Genomic DNA, 24,047 nt, shown 5'->3' with positions numbered 1-24,047 from the left:
TGTACCATTTTTAAATGTATGTGTTATGTAATGTATCATAAACTATACCTATTATAGTTTATCAACCAAGGGTAGTACGTAGTAATGTATGCAAACTATATTTAAAATAGTTTATTAAATGTTTGAATGTATCGTTAACGGAAATACGTGTTATGAAAACTTGGTACCGTATGGCCGTACCTTGCTTAATGAAAATATCCTTTGTATAAATGTACCATTTTTAAATGTATGTGTTATGTAATGTATCATAAACTATACCTATTATAGTTTATCAACCAAGGGTAGTACGTAGTAGTGTATGCAAACTATATTTAAAATAGTTTATTAAATGTTTAAATATATCGGTTGTACTTTGATTATAATCACTTGTTATTCTTTATATTCAATATGTCCAAATCCATTTGTAAACTGATGTGTGTCCATATATTAAGATAAAATGACATATATTGCAATAACATATAATCATATAAAGATATACACCTTGCTCAACATGTTACAAGGTGAAATGAAATTGACAGCAACTTTTTGTTGAAAACAATTTCTGTTACTGTTTTTAGAAAATTTATAGAAAAATCATCAAAGCTCCAAATCCAAATCCGCAAATTTTGAGAGTTTGGAATATGAGTCTAGTTTGTTTGTAAATTTTATCAAGATTTTTAGTGATCTCTAACAGAGGTGAAAATGTCCATAATCACATACTGGTCCGGGTTTGCCTCTGAAATGATAGGCTGTTTTGTAAAAATCACCATAAATTGTAGAAATATCATATGGAGATGTGCAAGTAGCCATTTTAAAGCTAAGAGTTTGAACTACTTGAACCTGGAACAGTTTTGAAAACTAAAATATTTAAGTTGACCAAAACAGTCCGTGATCGAAGTTCATCTTTTCTGATGTAATCTGATAGAAAAAGTTTAATTGTGTTCTTGATGATTTTACTTGTATTCCCCCCTTAAAACTTAAGAAAAACATGTAAATGTAGGGGTATGAACTCACCTTATGTGGTTTCAGTAGATGAAAGTGAGAGAGAGGAAGTGTTCAACCCAAGAACACTAAGAAGATGTCTTGATGATTCGAGAATCTAACACCGAATAAGATGGAACTTGTGTAAGATATCAATGATTTGAGTAGAATGGAGTTTAATAATTATGTGAATGATGAAGATACTTACTAATTGAAGAAAGAAATCCCTGGAGAAAGCCTTGAAGTTCTTGAAGTTGAGAGAAAAGATGAGAGAATTTTGGAGAGTGTTCTTGGTTGCTAAGTGTAGAATGAAAGAATTTTATGGAGAATGAGGAGAGAGGATCAATCCTCCAGCTCTTAGAACGTGGGAAGAGCTGGAAATTGGGTGTAAAGGTCCACTAAGGAGACAAGGGGTAGTTGGAAAGAGTGGCTAATCATAGAGTGAGGTGGTGGTGGTTTGCTTTTGCCATAAATTAAGGAAAAGCAAATATTCCCTCAATAATTAGTTCAACCACTAATTATTTTAATATATTTTATAAAAACCCTGGAGATTTATATATTTTGGGGCCTTAGTTTATAAAATAAAGTTTTGGGTGAAAATCCCACGTTAAAATAATGAAAAACGGAGTTAAAACGAAGTCGTAGTCGAAAACCGGGAGAAAAAGCTGAATCTGCGAAGTTGCTCGGTCCTGGGCCGAGGTTCAGACCTAAGGCTTCGGACCTGACGCTTCGGTCCGAGGCTTCGGTCCTGAGGCTTCGGTCCGAGGCTTCGGTCCTGAGCACTTCGGATGCGAGGCTTCGGTCCTGAAGCTTCGGTTTTGGGTCCTTAAGGCTATTTTACCCGTTTTTACCCCGTTTCAAGTGGTTTTTGACCCGGTTAAGGGTCGTGATGACCCGAATGATTACAAAAAGTTAAAGGAACTTTTGAGAGAGATTTGGGAGAGATTTCTAATAGAGAGAGATTGAGTGAAAGAGATTGAGAGAGAGTTCTTTTGAGACCTTTTTGAGTGTTTGGCTTTGAAACGCAAGGTCCGTAAACCCCGTTAAGCCATGATTTAGTGTCCTACACAATCCCGATGATTGTGCAATAGTGTTTTATCGCTTTGGTTCGTTGTTTAGCACTGTTAAGGCTAAGGAAAATCAAACACATGAATTTTCGAAATGATGTTTTCTCATTAAAATAGCGAATTGTACAGTGATTACATAACGTAAACCCTAACATACAAGGGTTATTGGAGTTGACCGGTTTGACTTGTTGACTTTGTTTGACTTTGACTTGACCGAAATTTGACGGTTGTCACATTCACTACGATAAAACGCTATGACACTACATGTAAACTAGATTGTACGATACTGTGAGGCGCTACTTCACTACTGTACCTTAGGTGTACAGGGATAAATCCTATCATAGTATAACGAGAGTCTCCTGGAGGGAGAGTGTGAGATTTGTGAATAGATCTATTCGAGACTGACAATGCCACACCCGAACTGCTAGCTACAGTTAGGCAGGCATGCCTGGGGTGACAAATGTCATTTAACTCAACGCCTGAAGAACGTTGGAAAGGTCTCTAGTCATATCAAGCATGGTTATACGACTCACATTATGTATAAATCACTTTTAGTTTACAACCTGACACTCTTCACCGGTGTTATTTATACTAAATAGAACTAACACACACTACGTATACTGGCTAAAGCCAGGGTTTTCAAACAGAACCGATTATGCAATGGTTTCACATACAAAATACTTATACTTCATGATTAGCTTTAGCTAGTCACATGAGGTAGTATTTTCGCATATCACTACAGTTTTCAGTAACGAACATTCATGGTTTTATACAGAATCGATAACGCTACATTTTCACTAAAGAAAATATCGGATTTTCTTGGAAACATACATATATTCATGGTTTATTACAGAACTGATAGCATTGCATTCTCACTAAAGAAAATATCGGATTTTCTTAAAACTATACAAACACTTTTACAAACTCATCAACAAGTTTCACTACAAACTACTGCTTATGAACTCACCAGCTTTATGCTGATATTTCAAACTGCTTGTATTCTCAGGAAATCAGTAGACAAGTACCTGCTGGATTTTTGAGGAGTTGGAGCAATAAGAGTTTAAGCTTATATTCATATATACTATTTGATGTATTTCAAACAAGTCTCAGACAATTCCAAATTGATGTAACATTTTTATTTGAGTATTCACTATAATGGTTGTGTTGCTATGATTGCTATTATACATTGGTTGTGTTGCTATACATGACGTCCTCCACCCCAGAACGTTTCCGCCATTTCGGTTTTGGGGTGTGACATAACACAATCCCTAATAATAACATAAACATTTCTCTTTTCTTAATTTCCAATATTATTAGGTAAAGTTTTTATAACCGGTCACCAATGATATTTTGTGTACGTTGGAAAAGATAATTGATAATGTCCGTCAACTAGAAATAGTTCATTTGTAATACGTGTACAAAATAAGGTTTAATGATATTTTTTTATAAACATTTCAAAGATCATTACCCTTATAAGTCATTATCCAAACATTTTATTAGCTTTCACAAAAAGAAGAAACAATGATTCTTATATGGTAAAAAAAGAGTTTGAGAGATGCAAAAGGGCATAGAAGCTTCACAATTTTCCATTTATTCACTAATTATTTTACACAATATGTTATGAGATAACACATACTATTATTCAAGAAAAAAAAATCAAAAACTCAAAAACACATCACATGTGGCAGCTTCATATGGTGAGATTCTCTTGAACAGAAACAAAAGAACCCACAATACTCCCACCCACATCTGGAAAATTCGGACAGCCGGAGAGCGGCTTCACTCGGCCCATCCCGTCAACCTCCACCGGATACTTAAGCAAATGGGCCGTCATATCCGATACTTGATCAGCAGCATACTGTTCCCAATTCTGCTCACCCAACAACCTCACCCTCCTCACACACTCAACGCTCTGTGGTTCCTCAAAAATGCTCTCAACTTCTCCCATATGCTCCGCCCATAGTGACATCCTGTATCCAAATACCTACAAAAAAAACCAAACCATTCAATTTCATACCACGTTACATACATAAACCCTAGAAAATACAGTCCCCTTTTAATTTGTTTGTTTCGAGAATTGAACACGTGTACCTGTCCAGCTGGACTAGAACCTTTGTGGGCCCATGTATGATGTGGCTGATATGCACCCATTGCAATTTCAGTGTCGCGGGTACCTTCTAATGAACGTTGGTTTATGTTTGCGGAACCTAATATCACAAACTCATCATCGACTATCATTCCTTTCGAATTTACATGGATCTTGAAACGCCTGTTTGTGATGCTAAGCGCCTAGATCATCAAAAAGACATGTTAATTAGAAAAATCAAGAAAATCAAGAAAATGTAAGGGAAAAAGGAGAGTACGTGTACTTGAGGGGTATTTGGGGAAAATGAAACTTTCCCATTAGAGACAGGTGCGTATTTAGATGACTCTCGGGTGCCAAGGCAGAAAAAGTTTAAGTAATCTTGTGGTTCGTATTCGTTTTGGAGCCCCGTTTCTAGTAAAGCCTTGTAAATAATGTCATACATCATTTGCATTGTTTGATGCTGCGATGAAGATTTGATTTCAATCCCAAGTTATTTATATTTTTATACTTAATTAATATCTATATGTATATATATAATCTCTCTAGATGTATAATAATTTTCAATTAATCAACCTGCCAAAAAAGAATCCGTTGAGTAGAGGAATTCGTAGGATTTCCCTCAGGCCACATTGGAATCACAATATATACAGCAAACCTCTCATTTGCTCGGATTTTATTCGCGATTTTAAGAGCTATTTCCATTGGTATCAAATTGTTTGCACCTAAAAACCACATGTACAAGAGTTCATTTAAATCACCTCAGATCATATTATAATCATTTCTTTTACCATAAGATGTTATTTATTTATTTTATTTTTTACCTAAGCTTTTGTTGTTAGCCCAGTTATATGAAGAACCAAGAAAGTACTGATTTTCAATATAGATAAAATGTTGAGCAGTACGAATGGCCTTCACATATGCAGTATGTATACTCATGTCTATGAGCACATTTTTCCCACATATTAAATTCTGTTACACATGTTAATTTAACAAAATCAGCTATTCATTCATTCCCAAAAATGTATAAATGGAAGAAACTTGAAACCAAATATAATATTACCTTGTTTTTAGCATCTTTGGGGTCTTTTGGGAAACCTATACCTTTAACAGAGTTCGAATCAATTGAACGAAACACCTACACATAAAGAAGACGATTAAAAAAATAGTAAAGAAATCAATGCTCATTTAGTAAAAATTAAGATGTACATATATAGACAGTTTTATTGTGTTTGATAATTACCTGGATATGCCAACCTTCTGGATCTTTCTCACTAGTGTAACGAGCATCAGTTACACCTAAAATGTCTGGAATCTTGTCAACTTTTAGTAACACATCAAAAAATTTGGTCATTGAAAGGCCACGTGGCTTTGAAGCTCTCAACCATCTCTCCTCAAAGTTTTGGAGTACATCATATGCTGCTGGACCTTCAATCCTGCAATGCAAATCATGCCATGGTTCTCTTGGACACCCTGTTGTGGTCCCCTGATAAACAACATAAAAACATATCACATTTCAAAAAGATAATGATATACTCCTATCATATATAACAAGTAATTAATAAAATAAAATGCTTGCTTACTGTATAGTTTGGATTGTGATAATCGTCTTTATGCAGTGTGTGTAATGTACTAAAAAGAGAATGTTCTGGAGTGTCATAACGCCCCACACATAAATCAAGACCTCCAACAAATGCCATGATCCTTCTTTTGATACCAGCATCAGCATCCACTATAACCGTCTTTTGATGATGGCTATAAATGGTTTCAGCATCCTGTATTCAAACTTCAAATTTTCAGACTTGAATACTAAAAAAAAAAATAAAGATTTTTCTTTTCCCAATTGAAATCCAACCTTCTTGACCCAGCTACCCTTTGCTATAGAACGAGGACAAAGTAAAACTTGAACAGATGAATTCTTGAAAAACGCACGAGTTTCTTCATCATGAGTTTGCATAACCCCTTCCTACATTTTACAAAAGTAAACTACTATTATATAATTACCCTTATTGAAATGGTTATAAATTAAGTTGGTGTTAATAGTAGCAAAAAAGAAGAGGAGTTTATATATGTTTTACCGTTTTATATCCAAAATAGCTTTTTGAAGTGGGGTCATCCCATACAAGAAGCAACACTCTGACACCTTCATCCGACTTACTTTTCAAAAGATCTCCTAAAATACTATCTCTTGCTTTTGCACCATATCTCACAAGTTGAACTTTATGAAAGATCGACCACCCTGTGATGTAAATCAAACGACGTGCTTGTCTGATTGCATCACAAATATCACGCCAACAATCTTCTTGTATAAATCTTAAACCACGATCAAGTTTCAAATTTGGGAGGCTTCCATCGACATGAGCATCTTGATAAAGAGTAACTTTTCCTCCTCTTCTTAATGGAAAATACGTTCCTGGGACGCCTTTAAATTCCGGATCTGACCCTACTCCATCACGGTAAATGACCATTTTGTCCACCGGTGTGTATTTGATGGATAGAGTTAACATGGCACCAGGTTTGCATGGCTGACCACTTGCATTCAAAATCGGGAAAGTGCCTTTGACGACAGAGTTAGCAACCAAGTGTTCAGCTGGAATCCCAACTGCTCCTATAAGTTGAGTACCCACGACATCACTGTCTTTAACAACAAATAACACTTCGGTGGTATTGTGTGCTACTGGAACATAGAAATGTTGCATCCAAACAGGGTTTTCACTGTTGTTCATCACAAAAGTTCTTCCGATTACAGCGTTGGCTACAGATATGGTTACATATGGATCACTTGTACCCGAAAGAGGGGTGAATTTTCTATTGAATGCATCCAAGTTTGGGAGTTTGTTGGCTTCTTTCACGCATATATCCAGGTTTCCATGTAGTAAGACGACTTTTAGAGAGACTCCGGATGTCTTGAATGGGACAACCTCTACATGTTGTGGATGACGTGATCCTTCATCAGTTAAAGCAGCCATCTTTATTTAAACCGGTCTTTCTCCCACAGTACTACTCGTACAACTCGATTCAAATTGTTAAAACTGAAAAGTACTCAAGGTTTTTAATCTTGGGGGACACCCACTTCAAATGTTAAAGATCAAATTTTTACAAGGTGAGTGGTGTTTTTAGAAAAAGGTGGTTTTAAAAGGGAATATAGAAACTACCCAGGTGAGAAGACTGCTTTCAAAAGGGCTCTAATTAATTGATCTTGAAAAAGAAATGAAATTAAGATAATGGTTGGTTGATTGCGTGTGCTTAAATAGTAACATCCAAATAAAAGAAAGATACCATTATAAAAAGTGGGATAACGTTGTGTGCAATGCAAGCGTAAATCGGCCATAACGATTCTTAAAATGATTCCTAAAAATCCAAAATTCTGAAAGAATTTAAAGCAAAAGAGAACAAAAATAAGGAGATTTGATTCTATCTACAATGCGGAGGTAATGATTGACATGAATGTGCCAGGGATTGGAATATTTTCCTTTGCAAATTGGTTCGAATTTGAAGTGCTTATTCTTGATAATATCGGGGCAGGTGTAAAGAAAGCATGTGGGCAATGGCTATTGGAGTTTCTCGGGTACTGTAAACAAGGTTTTTATTCGGCAATGGCTGCCAGAAAAAGTTGACAGCCTACAAAATCCAAAAAAGAGAATACCTTAAAGAAACGTCAACCGTCCTTTCACCATCAATCTTAAAGGGTAGAGATCTCAACACCAATTATTTGTGGGAAATTCTATCGAATAAAAATGAAAAGGGTTGTGCTATAAGTACCATCCTTAACCAATTTTACTCCTTAACATCAATCAAATCAATTTTTTACTTTTAATTTGACATTATTTTTTTCTTTTTCTTTTCTTTTTCTTTTTTTTCCTTTTTGTTTTTGATTTTTTTTCCTTTTATTATTATTATTATTATAAATTTCAATAATCAAAAAAAATTCGGACAACATTTTAAATTTCGGATGACATTTTAAAATTCCGTAAACATTATAAATTCGCACGACATTATAAAATTCAAACGACTTTTTTGTCCGTAATTAAAAAATATAAAAAAATATTTAAAAACCGATTTTATATAGCCGTTTGAATTTATAATGCCGTCCGAATGTTAAAATTTTGTACGAAATTTATAATAATAATAATAATAATTAAAAAAGAATTAAAAACAACAAAAAAAAATAGGAAAAAAAAACAACAAAAATCAAGTGGTGAAATTGGAAAAGGAACGAGGTACTTATAGAAAACCCAAATAAAAAATCTAAATATACAATGAAGTGAACTATTGATTTGATTACATGCATTACAAATATTCAACTATGGCCCATCAATTTAATTAAAAGTTTCAAAACAGACTTTGGTTTATATTTAAAATATTCAAGTTTTACCCCCTTATCTTAATTAAGAGTTTCAATTTATACTTTCAACGTTTATATCTTTATTGTTTTAATAATAATTAAAAAGATTGGCACGTTGACATCTTTCTCCTTTTAACATATATATAAAATTTTAATACATTTTCATTTATAGTCTTTCAATTTATACTTTTAGTTTCAAAATTTTATTTATACTTTTAATTTTCAAAAATTTATTTTTTAGAAGTCTATTATTTTATTAAGTTAATATAATTTTATTTCTAAACTTTTAATGTATGATTGATTTGTTTTGTTTAAAATAAATAAAAATCCTAATTTATTATTATTATGATTGATTTTTTTATTTATATTAATGTATGCTACTATCCAACATAGGTTTATTTTATTTACTGGAAGCTCATTTCGTTTTTTTTAATATCAATCCACTTAATAAAATTCTATTTTTTTTTCTTTTATATCCTTTAACATTCCTAGTTATCCAAACTTTCTTTATAAGTATGAATCCTTAACTAGTTAATTTTATGTCGGTTATACCCTTTAAAATTACTAGTTATCCAAACTTTCTTCGTACCAGCAGTATCATTCAAAAATTGAAGAATCATGTTAAGCTTTGAATTGAGTTTCTTATACTGCTTGCCAGACATAATAGCATGATCTTCGACTTTCTCATCCTCATAGTCAAAGTCTAGATCAACAAACTCTAACACATTCTTCTTCTTCAATGTTGATAGTATTATTTGTGGAAAGAGAAGAAAATAGAGAAGTAATGAGTTGTTGTAAGATACCTTCAAACGTTGGTGAGTTCAAAGGAACAGTTGTAGCTTGAATAGTCGAAGTTGGTAATGATGATGATGGTGGTGGTGGAACTGTCGAAGGATGAGGACTCTCACCTATATTGACATTTGAGACCTTATTAGATAAGTTCTCAGGGATGTATGAAGATCTACCTTCCTCCATATTGGACTTGGTAGTAGAACCTTCCGGTGGGATAACTGTGGTCGACTCAAGAGTAGAAGTTGAAGGTGTTTTATTATTTATGATGTTTGTATCCACATTAGATGTGTGTATAATGACATCTAGGTTTCTTGTCTCATTGACATTTGATTTGACAGAGGCATCCCTTCGTGGTGAAAAATGTATGTTTTCATGCATCATATTGTCCATATCTTCCTTAGTAGAAATATCGATGATATGTCGAAGGATAAGTTAATGCAAGACCCTTGGTATCAATTTCCTCATCATCTGTCTCCATTATTGTAACTTCCCAAAATCACAGTAAAATTTTGATTTTTTAATTGAAGATAAATCATTGTTTTCAATCAAACCCAAGTAATAAAACCCAAGATCAAGTACAATTATTCCAAAACCAATGTATCATAATAACTCCAAAAACATGTTAACGAAGGATGTGTACGATCACATCTTTTCTTTTCCCCGGTCATCTTAAGTACCTAAAACAATAAACTTAAATTGTAAGCCAAAGCTTAGTGAGTTCCCCCAAAGTACCACCACACAACATATAACATATACAATCATGCATACTGGGATCAATCAGTCATCGGACTGGAATACCCTCGGGTCCACAACCATCGGACTGGATTACCCCTAAGCCTACAACATGAGTCTGGCTTGCCTTCCTGGTCCACAACTCATGTTTGGATTGCTCGCGAGCCCATAACGTAAGTCTGGCTTGCCTTACCGGACCACAGCTTATGTCTGGCTTGCTCTCGAGCCCACAATATAAGTCCGACTTGCCTTTCCAGTCCACAACTTATATCATGCTTGCTCTCGAGCCCACAATATAATTCTGGTTTGCCTTTCTGGCCCATAGCTTATATTTAGATTGCTTTCGGGTTTGTTGCCTTCCGTACAGAGCATTATTGCCTCAACCCAACTGCACTATGTCGACATATGCAACATATAAACATATAACCAACAAATATAATAGATAATCATACAAATCTAACAGATCACTACTGATGGGTTTTATGTACTCTAACATCCCTATGGTGCACATACAACCCTAATGATTTGGATCTAAGTTTTCTCAAATTATACATGCAATAAAATTATCCAAAGCATGAAACCTACAACTAGCATACAAACTTTGATATTTGAAACATAAAACCAAGTAAGATGATTACCTCTTTGTTGTAGCTTGTAGAACTTGGCCTTATGAGAGCTTAGCACCTCAAATGGTTCACAAAACATCATGAACAAATGGAGGACCATGTGAGAGAGAGTAGGAGGCACCAAAATCGGATAGCTTCTTCTTGGAATGCACAAGTGTCGATTTTAGGGTTTAGGGGTTACATTTATAGTGTAGAATTCCAAGAGTCACTTGTAAACCCTAATTCTTACACTTAGGCTTATGATCCAACAATTGATTTGGACTAACACTTCATGGACTATCTCATAAGCTTAGACCATCACAAATCAATCATGGATCATTAGCCCAAACCATATGTATCACTGATTTACATAATCAGTCCCCGTTAATTTAATCAGTGTCTTTTGATTACTAAATTAATTCCAAATTAATTCTTGATCAATATTAATTAAATAATATGATTTCTTAATTAATATATTATACTTATAATATATTAATAAATCACAAATAACCTCTTTCTCAAATATCCATCCTATCAAATTGTTCTAGTGAATGCAACCCAAAATGGACCATGGTACAATCAGGGTCAAGTACATACCAATTATAGTTATGGGCTTAGACACCTAATCCAACAGTCTCCTACTTGGATAAGTCTAATAACTATAACTGTCAATGCAACTTCAAAATCTGATTAGCAATCGTAGCTCTCAAAAGCCGTTGTCGAACTATGACGCGTCCATTAGATAAGGGATCAAATATTCCTCCATTCTACAAGATATCCTATAGACATGAGACATGGATTATAATCATTCTCTTTGTCTAAGTTCTGTTTCCCGATTACCGATTTATGGTGATTTACTAATTGAACAAATCAAATCAGTCCAGACTTGGCCAAGCGCTTAGGGTGCCATCACTAAATCATCGAGGGGCCAACAAATATCGCTTTTATCCTTCTTAGGGTAAAAGGAACGGATAAACTTCGACTCATATGCTAGCTCAATTTACTCATCAAATCACACACAACAATACGTTTTATAACACCAAGTTACTGGTGCGTTTACATATTATCAATGTGCAACCGACTTGTAAACTAACTCACATGTCCTGGTTTCAATGTGCAACCGACTTGTAACACCAAGTTACTGGTGCGTTTACATATTATCAATGTGCAACCGACTTGTAAACTAACTCACATGTCCTGGTTTCAAGAATATAAGATATTATCGTCTCACAATCACTCGTGATGAAATCCATGAATTGATTCAGATGAGCGTGGGTTTAATCCAATACTCAAATCTTATTACAGGAGTAATCATGAACACTGTAGCAAACTTGTGCTATGTCTAAACGCTTAGACAATCTATAGTCGGATTCATGACAGTCTTACCTCATTACTTACTTCCAAAGTATGATTGACTGTGGATGTTTGAGTAATCTTATTATTCGGTAAGTAAAACATGCAGAGTGAAACACAAGAATAATCCAATCCAATATGGTCTCAATACTTTTGAATATAAATATAACACTTATTAATTAATCACCATATCGATTACACATTATTCATTGTATAATGTTTCGACCAATCAACTTAATACTTGAATTAAAGCAATAGTTATCCCATGCTCTAAACATGCATACTATGTTTACCTATAGTCATTTGTTTGTGAAACAGATCAATTGGAAACATTTCCAATGACACTCATTTCACAATTCCAAATCCTTATCATAAATGTAAGAATACCAAATTCTTGCCATTTACTATAATGTGTTAGATTCTAAACTTACATGCAATGATCTTTTTGTAATGACTATGCACAAAAGTCACAGAGACTTGGCCAATGATATTACAAAGTATTCCATTTGAGAATGTTACAAGACAATTCCCTAGAAACGAAGTCTCATATTCAATTTATTGTTTATATCTTTATTGTTTTAATAATAAAAAAAAAAAGATTGACACGTTGACACCTTTCTCCTTTTTAACATATATATAAAATTTTAATACATTTTCATTTATAGTTTTCAATTTATAGTTTTAGTTTCAAAATTTTATTTATACTTTTAGTTTTCAAAAATTTATATTTTAGGAGTCTATTATTTTATTAAATTAATATAATTTTATTTCTAAACTTTTAATGTATGCTTGATTTGTTTTGTTTAACTAATAAATAAAAATCCTAATTTATTATTATGATTGATTTTTTATTTATATTAATGTCTGCTATTATCCAACATAGGTTTATTTTATTTATTGGAAGCTGATACTTCTATTTTTTTATAATATATATCAATCCACTTAATAAAATTCTATTTTTTTTCTTTTATATCCTTTAAAATTACTAGTTATCCAAACTTTCTTCATAAGTATGAATCCTTAACTAATTAATTTGATTATGTCGGTTATACCCTTTAAAACTACTAGTTATCCAAACTTTCTTCGTACCAACAGTATCATTCAAAAATTGAAGAATCGTGTTAAGCTTTGAATTGAGCTTCTTATACTGCTGTGTTTTTCAATATTAAAATGTTAATAGTTCTAGTTTTACAACACTGGAAGGTTTTATCAAATTCAAATTCCTTTTAGTTTCAATTCATTTAAGAGATTCCACATATTGGAATAATACTGACCCTTTGTTGTAATATAAAAAAATGAAAGTAAAATGGTAAGAATTAACGAATATATTTGATATTTATTGTATTTCGTTGTAGTTAAAATGAGGCAATATGACAAAAAAAAAAGAAGCATTCGAACAAATAATATTAATCATTTTAATCGTTGTTGATGCTTTACGATGATTAATTTGATTTTAGGTGCACAAAAACATGTAGCTGGATGCAAATATAATTATGTCATTGATATAAAATGACTAAAATGGAAAGATTGTTTTTAGCTAGAAGATGTCTGAAGAGGTTAAAAAACTTTAGTCTATATATGTGCCAAGAAGAGGACGTACAAATTTTTTTAGATATGCGGTATTCTAAAAAACAAATAGTCTGCGAAGGTTAATGTATGTGCGTGGTCTGCACAACACAGACAAAAGAGGTCACACAGATTTACAAACAAAAAACAAACATCACATAAGTGTCCTCTATTGATGTGTATTGGCTCACGTTAAAATTACTTCATATATTTATCACTTTTTGAAAAAATTGCTTACTATTTAGGTTTTTTCTCATTATAGGTTGTTATTTATGTTTCAGCTTTTACAACCACCCGGTGGGAATTGTTTAATAAATTCATTGTCGTTCTAAAAAATAACCCATGAAAACTTCTGCAACTTTATTACATCCGCTAAATTGTTTACATCTGCCTTCAATTTTCTAGAAACCACATCGTTTCTTGCTATCCAAATGAACCATATATTAACCCCAAACACTAGGTTCAACAAATTTTGTTTCTTCTGTTAGTTTTTAAGAACACAAAAGAAAATCAAGAGCAAGTCATGTATGGAGCTAAATGGGTTGGCCCCAAACCACACCATGTCCTTACACACAACCAGACTAACGAAAAGAGGGTATTTGACGAAAACATGACCAAGTTTGTCTTCTTCAGTGTTGCAAAAGGGCCATAAAGTACCTAATACTAGGACCCTGCAATGAACTAATCGGAAGCAAGAGGGGTCATGTTTAACATAAGACGCCAAATAAAACAGTTTAATGTAATTTTTAGCCAATTGTTCCATGAGAAAGCAACCAGTTTCAGGGGACATGATTTTAAATCAAACGATGATCTAATAGATTAGACAAAAAAAAGTTTCAGTATGATCCCTTAACTAAACCCATGAATCTGAGAGATTGGATAATTATGCGCATCCTCGTATAAGTGACACGAGTACTTATAGCTTATGTGAGTCTGACCCATTTAATATATTAAGTTCTAGCACCACATAAGCATAAAGTTCTCATTGATTAGGTACATGTTAAGTTGTTAACAACCATACAATTCTAATCTGACTCGCTAGCAGAGAGATAAATGAATTTGTCTTTGAGAGGAGTGTTGTCTAGCCACGATTGATTCCAAAATAAGGTATAATCGCCATTATTATCTTTCACTTGAATAGTTTTTGTAAGTCAACGCCACCTCCCATACATCGTCGTTAATATTCATATTATTTAGACACACCTTGAGAATGCTTTTCCTAGCCATCAAAACTTTGCGATGCCCTTTGTATTTATGAATTGCTCGTATAGTAAGCGACCAAAAACTATCTTGGTCAACTTTGACCAACCAACACCATTTAGTAAAAAGGACTAACTTGAAATTCCACGACAAGACCACCTAAACATTATCATGAATCTAGTAATGATCCTTGATGAATTGAGGCCATGAATCAAGATATTTAAGTTATTTATAGGAATCAAACCTCGATTGTTAGATATATGCATATTGATAGAAAGCTAATTGGCTGCAAATGGGTATACAAAACTGAATATAAGTCTAATAGGGAAGTTAAGCGTTATAAAATTCGTCTAATTGCTAAAGGATATTCACAAAAAGAAGGCGTAGATTATGATTTACTTTTTATCCCGTCGAAAAATTTATCATTGTTAGGTGTTTAATAAATTTAGTTGTTAATAGCAATTGGAGTTTATAACAATTGGACATAAATACTACTTTTTTATATGATGAAACTAAAGAAGATTTTTATATGAGTAAAACTCAATGATATTCTTCAAAAAATGATGTTAAAGTATATAAATTTCTTAAGTCATTATATCAACCGAAGCAAACACTGATAAAGCGGAATGATAAGTTATTTTTTTAACTGAATATAGTTTTTGTCAAAGTAAGAGTGATTATTCGGTTTTTACTTTATCAAAATCAAATTCTTTTGTTGTTCTTTTGGTTTATGTGTATGATATAAGTTTGACCGGAAATTCTTATTTGGAAATTGAAAAGGTAAGTCTTTTTTGAAAACAAAGTATAAAGTTAAAGATTTGGGATTATTAAAGTTTTTTTGGCATTGAAATTATTAAAATCTCAAATGGAATTTGTTTTAGTCAAAGAAAATATACTTTATAATTATTACATGAATATGGATTGTTACCTTACCTTTTGATTTATCAAATGTTGTTAGTAAATAAGGTGTAGTTAATAAATACAATTTCTTATCTGATTACACTGGTTATTAGCTACTTGTTGGAAATTTAATATATATGACCAATATGAGGCTTGACATTTCTTTTGTAATTCAAACAGTAAGAAAATTTATGCACTAGCCTAAAAAATTTCTTTTAAGATTAGCTATTAGAGTGTGTAGATATTTATAATTGAATCATGGTAAAGCGGGAAACATGCTACTATATCTCATATGGATGTTGATTGGGGGAGGTATTTAACTACACGAAGGTGTGCCTATGGTTTTGTTTATTTCTTGGTAAGTCTTTGATGTCATGGAAAAGCGAGAAACATGCTACTATATCTCACTCCTCTCTTGAAGTTGAATATAAAATTTTGGCATCCATAACATATGTGTGGTTTAAAAAACTTATAAGGGGTCTGAGTATAAAATGTCACTTAAATGATGAAATTTTATGTGGTAATAATTCAGCCATCCAGTTAACTCTAAATCCAGTTCCATGAACAAACCAAACACATTGATATGGATGTGCATTTGGTTAGAGAAAATGTTATGAAAGGAGTGTATGGTTAAGGTTAAAAAGGTTGCTTCAAAGGAACAAGTTGCAGATGTGTTCACTAAATCTTTTAATGGTTTAGAACTATGTGATAAAAAAAGATGTTTAATCCCTTTTATGGTTGGGTATGAGGGAGGAAATTGGAAATACTTAAAAGGATAAGCAATCTCAACCTCTAGATCTTTTACTAAATTATGTTTGTTTTATTATTGTTCATAATAATGGATGTTATTATGCCACAATAATGTTGAACGTATGATAAAGTTAATGAGCTAAAGTACTTGATTGTTAGTTGGGTTGTAGTTGGGATAAAGATGATGTTGTTGACTCTGTAAAGTATTAAAGATGATGAGATGATTTCGACGTTGTTAAAGAGTAAAGGTACTAGGACTTGTTTCTCCTAAACTTGAAGGAAAGGTGTGTGTCTTCATGATCCTTAGGCTGGTGGGTGTGGGCAATATGTTAAGGCACGTTACCACACCAAAAAAGTGTCACCTCCCATGTCATGTCATCCCATGATGTTATAACACCAAGTAAGAAAATGGACAACATGTTATAACACCCATTAAATTCCATGTCATCATTTTTTTTCGATTTATTTCTGTTTATTTTTTTCAATTTATTTCTTTTGATTTATTTTTTTTCTATTTTTTTCCAATGTGTTTTTTTTGTTTTTTTATTTATGTTATTAGATTTATAAAAAAATTATAAAATACTAAGACATGCTATTAATTAAATCCTAAATTAAACATAACATTAAAAAACTAAAAATAACATTACATAAAAAAAACATAGATCGAAAAAAAATACGAAAGTCCTAATTTAAAAACATAAAACGATACGATAGTCCTAATCCAAATATTTATTTTGAATCTTCTCCTTCATCTTTCGAAGCACTTGCAAATCTCGAGGCACCATATTTTCCTCGCTAGTTTGAAGAGTTGTCAAATCCTTCGGGAACCGTAGCTTGTGTTAGTTGTATAGGTGGTGATTGTGTGGTTGTTTGTGGCATGGTAGTAAACGTATTGAAAAGATTTTGTTCAAGGTTTGGGTTTCGTTGCACATAGGGCGATGTAGGAAATTGCTTTGCGGTGAGGTGAAATTGAAATAGTTTCCTGAAAATGATATTTGTGGTGAGTTTTGAGAGTTGAGGAAGTTCATATAACTTTCGTATTGTGCGAACCTCATCAGAGCGGATGTGTTTATGTTTGGAGGAAGGGTGTTCGGGTTTTGTTCCATTGTTTGGTTGAAAGAAAATGTGATTGATTTTTATAAATAAAATGAGAGAGAGAATAATGATGTAGTTAAAAAAGTAGGTATATATATGTGTATTTATATGTAAAGTATATATGTAAAAAAAACAATTTTTTTAAATTACTTTTTGACCATTCCTTTGAAAATCAGGCGTTACAAATCGTTACCATTGCAACATGAGGCAACGCAAAGGGCCTTAACGACATTGGGGGGGGGGGGGTGTTCACGACTTATAATTCCGTTATAAGTGTTTCACGTAGACAAAGCGGACCTTAGCCGCCCCACACCTACTAGTCTTATTGAAGCTTAGTTACAAACCAATGTGTAACATCCCAATTTTCAGGTATGAATTTAAAAGCTTATATATGTATTTCCAGGGCAACTCGACGAGTTGGAAGGCTCCAACTCGTCGTGTAGAATATTTAATGCCCGCGTATATTTCAATGTCTACTCGACGAGTTGGAAGGCCCCAACTCGACGAGTTGAAGGCTGGACATGAAAACCCTAATTTGTAGGGTTTGCACCCTATTTAAAGGTCTTAACTCTCATTGTTGTCCTCCTTCATCGCCTCCTTGTCCAGAGAAAAACCCTAGTTCGTGCTTTTGCTCTTATTGTGTGTGTGTGAGAGAGAGAGAGCTTAAAGAGTGATTTTGGTGCTCTTTTGGAAGGAACAAGAAGCTTGAAGAAGTTGGCTGAAGGGAGAGGCTGTAGATCTGGTGTTTACTCTGTTGTGGCAACCGTTTTGAGGTATAAAGTAGATACCTTGTCCTCTTATTGCTTAGATCTACTTCTATGAAAAGATATTGCTAATCTTGATCCATATTGGAGTCATTCTTGGAATGATGCATTGTTTGAAGTTGCCACTTCAGATCTGGATGTGTTATGGCTCTTTAAGCCTAAAGTTCCAAGCTTTATCAAGTAATGCCCCCTTCATGCCCTAAATCCATTGATAAGCCTTATTTGAGTGTTTTAGCCCCTTTGATGCCATGCATGGACGTAAAGTTAACAACTTTACGTGGTATCTCAGTTCTAGGGGACCAGATCTATAATTTGGGGCTTTGGTTTTGCTTGGAAATGTCTGAATGCATTAAGGCTAGGAAAACTTGACGAGTTGCCCTGCCAACTCGACAAGTTGGTTCGGGTTTTCCCGCCTTCTGGATACTGAGCGAACGTGGCAAGTTGGTGAGATAACTCAGCGATTTGGCTAGGGTTTTCCCAGTTTTCTGAACACTGAAGGAACTCGACGAGTTGCTAGATGCACTCGACGAGCTGGGTCAACATGGACTGTTGACTGTTGACTTTGACCATGGTTGACCAAGTTTGACTTTAAAGGGGTATTTTGGTAATTCAGGATTTTAATGAAGTAAGTCACGTGGTGGTTGTAGGCAGTCGAGATCGGAGTTGAGAGTTGGGGTTTGATCTTCTTGATGCAGCAGGTGAGTTTTCCTCACTATACTAAAGGGTCTAAGGCACCAAGGCCGACCCTTCGGATTGTTATCCTGCTTAATTATTGTTATGATCTGTTAGATCGGTATCCTGGTAGATAGGATGTTGATATGCTTAGTGATCTGTAGATCGGTTTGACTGTCTGTAGACTATTATGTGATTATTTGATATATGTGCATATGTTTGATTGGTGGTTGAGGCTTTTCTGCTTTGTGCATGAGCCAACAGACCGGGGCATTCCAACCCGATGGTTAAGGGCCGAGAGTATTCCATCCCGAGGATGATTGGACTCATAGTATGTGGGTATTTCAACCCGATGGTTGAGGGCCGAGGGTATACCATCCCGAGGATGATTGGACCCATAGTATGTTGGCATTCCAACCCGATAGTATTGTTGTGCGGGTATTTTGGGGGAACTCACTAAACTTCGTGCTTACAGTTGTGGATTTTGTTTCAGGTACTTCGGATGATCGCGGGAAGGCGAATGCTTGATCGTGTACCTCCTCATTTTTCATGTTGTGATTTCTGGGAAAACTCTGATATTGGATTATTTTGAAAACAATTTGTAAACAATAGATGGTTTTGAAATGTTTGAAAAGTTTAAATTTTACATGAATTTTATGAATGTTACACAATGTATATAATGCCTTAGTTTAAAAGTGGAGTTCAGTATGTGCATATTATTATTTATTTATCTTTTTGTATTTTTGGATCAAATGTCTTAAACACAATCTATGTTTGCTTGGTAATGTTCTTCTATGGGTATATATGATTTGCATATGTATGTATAGATATGCTCGAACATATGTAGAAAAACATGCACATATAAAAAAAAAAGTTTTTTTTTGAGGATTTGTTTTCAGCAAATGTCCTAGGCGATTGTATAGGATTTGTTTGATGTTTTTTTTTCTTTTATATTTTGAGAAAAAAAATTCATTTTAAATCGATTTATAAAATTTCTAATTTTCATTTGATCCCAAGTCTATAACAATATATGAATGCACAGTAATCTATCACCATTGATATGTCAATTTTTATCAGGTGACATTTTATTTGTCAAATTAATGCTAATAGCTTATAACATTTTACGTGACACTTTAATTATATTTTTATTTAGGGCATGTTTGGTAAAACCAGCTAGTAGAGCTCTACTGTAGAGGGTAGTAGTTTGATGGTAGCCGGTAGTTGGTAACGTTTTGTTAAACGCTACGTGTGATAACTTTTGGATTTGAAGCGTTTTGTTTAAATTAAACGTTAAAAAGCTTGTAGTGTCAAACGATGTTTTTTGTTCAAAACGGAACGTTCAAACACTGGAAACTAGAAACTTTCTAACGCTCTGCGCCGAACACATTCTTACTCCTTATAAATTAAGTTTTGGTTTTTTATATTAATCTTCCAACACCAGTCCGCCATCATAAACAAATTTATATTTATATCTAAATCAAACCTAAACGCAAGCAACAAAAACTAATTACATTTTATTGGGTTGTCGGCAGATCTCCGTCGTTTCCAGGGTTGTAGAACCCTAGTTGAAAGTTATGAGCTTTTTTTTTATTTTTAAAAGGTTAAAAAGACCCTCATCTCATCTCCAAAGTCCAAACAAACCCTAATCATTCAAGATATCGGCACTTTGGGGAAAACGAAGGGATAATATTGCATCAAAACTAAACCAAAATATGACCATGATCATATGATATATCAACCGAAAATGTGTTAGAAAATTAATCATATATGCATTCGTTACAACTTGTTTGCTCCCATTGTTTTTAATCTCGATATATTCCATACGATACCTACTCTTATATATTCCTATATCGACATATATTTTTTTATATATATGGAATATATAAAATTGCTTTTAGAATTTCAAACCATGCATGCCTTCTATCGTTTACGCTTCGACTTAAGAGCAGTCATCGAATTTGAATTGCTATGCCAGTTTCTCTTCCTTTGATTGATAAACCAGTTGTTAATTTGCTTTAATTGCAGCCCTGTCTCCTCCACCAGTTTTGCTTTATCATCTTCCTGTAGAAATGTCAACTTAAATACCCGAACCCGACTATATATAATTTAATTTAATATTATCATAAAAAGTCAAGTAAACGGAATTATTACAGTTGGGTATGGCCATTTGGAATGTTGTTGCCACCAATCTTTGAGGACTGAAGTCGTGTCACCCGGTAATTTTCCTGCCCTTCGTTTGCGTAGAATTTCCTCTCTCACATCCTCAATTTTCGATCTGAATCCCTGTAAGCATATACATTAGATGTTTGTATAAATTTAATGTACCTGTTAGTGTTAGTCAGAAATGTGGAATCATAGATTTTTTTTATAAAAAAAACCCTTATGGTGAAAATATAAACTCCAACATATATGTTGAGTCGGATATGTGGAATCCTAGAGACAGATGAGACACAAAACATTGTTTACGCTCTGATACCAAGTTAGTTCTATATGTCTAGCCAGAGACTAGAGCTAGCGAGACTCCACCATAAATAAAGACATATAAGACTGTATACAATAATTAAAAGTCTAAATAAAAAAAAAGATTTAAAAAGACCTGTTTAAGTTCAATTTTGAGTTCTTGACGGACGCGTTCCATAAGTGAGCGTTCAGATTCAGTAGGAAGAAGAGGACCGAAACCCATCATGTCATGACCGCCATCCATGCCACCGGATTGATCCAATGAGAAATCCATTGGCATTTCGTCCTCATCATCCGACATTGTTGCACCCGACCCTTCTCCAAGTGTTATTCCTAATAAAAATCAAATTAAATTAAAGTATTTTTATTTTTTACTTGTAAAACTCAACGGTACTAGTATAATTTAGAATGTGGAAATGGGAAGTGATGGATTGTACACTACAAGTCAGTCTTGCACAGGGACAGGCAGTAATAAAAAGGAAAATTTGGTTTTATACTAAATGTAGATTCGTATTCAAGATACCGTGACGAATTTAGTTAATCTTTTTCATTTAATTAGAAATCATTATTTACCAATTTTGGAGATTTTGCAGTACAATTTCGGGAAACACAAGAAAAGACTGCATGCACTGTAAATTTGTCCTTCATCGATTAATTTATTTCTATCTTTTGTTTTGTTTTTTATCATGTCTGATTTTTGGTGGGTTAAATTTAAAACACACAAAATTGTAATCTTAACCATTCTGTTTAGTCAAAACCAGATTCTAGTTTTAAGAGTAAATAAATAACATAATTATTTAAAAATCTCTAATTACTTTTGTCAACTCTAAAAATTTAATGGCGTTTGTCAACTTGTGAAATTCTACAAAAAAAAGGATTAATATCATAGAGTCATATATATATTCTACTTTGGTGACAAATAAATGTTCCTAAGACTAAAGCCTACATCACAAAGGAATATCCAACAAACATAAATTTTACAAATTAAAAACTAACCCTCATGTTCTATTTATTTTTCCTTGATAATTAATTCTAAAGAAACATCAGTTGTTAGGTGTTGTTGGTTTTGTTGTCACTCTTTGTTCCCCTCATCAACCCAACTAACTCAACCTTCCTTCTACTCCTAACTATAGATTATAAATATATATAACTAATTAAATAAATACTTTTTTTTTAATAAAAGAAATCTCCAACAGCCCCCACGTTACACCCATCTTAATATCCCCATTTTTATGTTCTTCCTTTTTATTTATTATTTATCTTCAGATTTGCTGGTATGGGATTAGTAAAACCTTGAAATTCTTGTATTTTTCATTAAATAATCAAATCTTTTTCTCAAGAAACCACCCATAACCCTAAATTAAATACATAACCCTAAATTATATATATATATATATATATATATATATATATATATATATATATATATATATTGTAGAGAGAGAGAGAGAGAGAGAGAGAGAGAGAGAGAGGGGTACCAGTGAGAGCTTGAAGGTTGTGTTCGATTTCTCGGCAGGCCATGACAGCTTCAACAGCATGAACTCTGACATGTTGCTGCAACTGTTCTTTAAACGAACATAAAACTAACAAATACTGTGCCTGTACATTCAATTAATTCATCGCCAAAATAAAATTAAAAAAAAAAAAGATATGTTAAATCAACGAAGAATAATTCCATGTTATGAATAATAAACGAAAAGGTTGAAATCTTGTTGGAAAAGAAATTACCAAGAAGTTATCGAGGTCTTGGCGATCATGTGGGGAGAGAGATTGGTTGTGGTGGTCGGCGATGTAAGAGCGAAGGAGGTGGTGGGACTGGGAGAGTTGGGCGTCGATGAGCGGCAGCTGATCAATCGGGGTGGCAACACGGAGACACGCTACATGAGCTGAGAGAAGCTGTTCGTAGAGTGGGTGGTTGGCTATCTCCGCCTTGAGCTGGCGGTTTTGATCGCCGGAAAGTGAGACAGCCATATCTGTGAAGCCACCACCAATCCCTCCACTACCACCAATCATCCCTAACCCTTGTTCTTGCATTGTGTTCTTATTTTCTCTCTCTAGAAAATGTGTTTGCAGGTATGGATTGAGATCATGTGAACAAAAGGGTTTGCTAAGAAAGCAAAAACAAGAGGTGGGGTTAAGGAAATAGGACCACTTGTACTTTGGAGAGAGCTAGCTGGCTACCTATCTATGGCAGTCTTTCCCTCTCTCTCTCCCAATCGCAGAGAGAGAGATAGATGTAGAGAGAGGGAGAGAGAAAAGGGTGTTATGATTACAGATCTTTTGGAAGAGAGAGATGGCCTTATTGGGATCAGAGACAAGAAAACTTTCTGGACCAGTTCTGTGAAGTCACAGATTTAAGCATAAAAAGGATCCCTCTTTCTCTTTCTAAAGAGATTTTCAGGGTTAGATGGTGATCAATACAGGAAAAAGAAACAAACCTCAGAGACAAAATTAAAGATAAAGTTTTTCTTTTCTTTTCCCAATTTCTTTCCTTTCAATTTATGTGACTTGATCAAGAAAGAGAAAGAGAATACTTGTCAAAGCGAAGGATAATCACCCAATAAAGATGTGTATATGTGGCCCCAAGGTTTGTTGTTAATTAATTAAAAATTAAATTTATAATTATCATCAATTTTGTTAATACTTACTCTTTTTATAAGAATAATATTAATTAGAGTAAAATATATTTTCTTCTTTAAATTT

General features: G+C 33.6%; 2 protein-coding genes across 3 annotated transcripts; both read right to left on the bottom strand.

The window, feature by feature from the left end:
• Window positions 1-3,583: 3,583 nt before the first annotated feature.
• LOC145165206 (phospholipase D beta 1-like) lies at window positions 3,584-7,299 on the bottom strand. 2 transcript variants are annotated; one of them, XM_079083889.1, is made up of 10 exons: window positions 6,189-7,299; window positions 5,966-6,076; window positions 5,694-5,885; window positions 5,354-5,596; window positions 5,174-5,248; window positions 4,935-5,082; window positions 4,687-4,835; window positions 4,391-4,573; window positions 4,119-4,316; window positions 3,584-4,011 (listed from the first exon to the last, which is right to left on the bottom strand). In XM_079083889.1, the coding sequence occupies exons 1-10, from the start codon at window positions 7,077-7,079 to the stop codon at window positions 3,718-3,720; spliced, it is 2,484 nt and encodes an 827-aa protein (XP_078940015.1). In that variant the 5' UTR covers window positions 7,080-7,299; the 3' UTR covers window positions 3,584-3,717. The 2 variants fall into 2 exon arrangements, with proteins under 2 accessions (XP_078940015.1, XP_078940016.1); XM_079083890.1 differs by having other exon boundaries at window positions 4,397-4,573.
• A 13,317-nt stretch (window positions 7,300-20,616) lies between these two features.
• LOC145165205 (homeobox protein knotted-1-like 7) lies at window positions 20,617-23,838 on the bottom strand. Its single transcript, XM_079083888.1, has 5 exons — window positions 23,073-23,838; window positions 22,823-22,943; window positions 21,481-21,677; window positions 21,036-21,167; window positions 20,617-20,945 (listed from the first exon to the last, which is right to left on the bottom strand). Exons 1-5 carry the CDS (start codon window positions 23,376-23,378, stop codon window positions 20,805-20,807), a joined length of 897 nt encoding a protein of 298 aa, XP_078940014.1. The 5' UTR covers window positions 23,379-23,838; the 3' UTR covers window positions 20,617-20,804.
• Window positions 23,839-24,047: the final 209 nt, after the last annotated feature.

Source organism: Lactuca virosa, chromosome 3, assembly GCF_052849685.1.
Source record: "Lactuca virosa cultivar CGN04683 chromosome 3, Lactuca_virosa_CGN04683_v6, whole genome shotgun sequence".
Lineage (NCBI taxonomy): Eukaryota > Viridiplantae > Streptophyta > Magnoliopsida > Asterales > Asteraceae > Lactuca > Lactuca virosa.
Note: the sequence above shows the minus strand (reverse complement) of the source record. Positions and strands in the feature narration are given on the sequence as shown.

Bases quoted from the DNA above. Each gene is read 5' to 3' on its own strand.
- LOC145165206 (XM_079083889.1), bottom strand. From the start codon at position 7,079: ATGGCTGCTTTAACTGATGAAGGATCACGTCATCCACAACATGTAGAG. The intron at 5,597-5,693 runs GTAAGCAAGCAT...GTTGTTTATCAG, and splicing joins ATCACAATCCAAACTATACA to GGGACCACAACAGGGTGTCC. The intron at 4,574-4,686 runs GTTGATTAATTG...TCTTCATCGCAG, and splicing joins AACGGATTCTTTTTTGGCAG to CATCAAACAATGCAAATGAT.
- LOC145165205 (XM_079083888.1), bottom strand. From the start codon at position 23,378: ATGCAAGAACAAGGGTTAGGGATGATTGGTGGTAGTGGAGGGATTGGT. The intron at 22,944-23,072 runs GTAATTTCTTTT...TTGAATGTACAG, and splicing joins AAGACCTCGATAACTTCTTG to GCACAGTATTTGTTAGTTTT. The intron at 20,946-21,035 runs GTAATAATTCCG...ACATTTCTACAG, and splicing joins CCAAATGGCCATACCCAACT to GAAGATGATAAAGCAAAACT.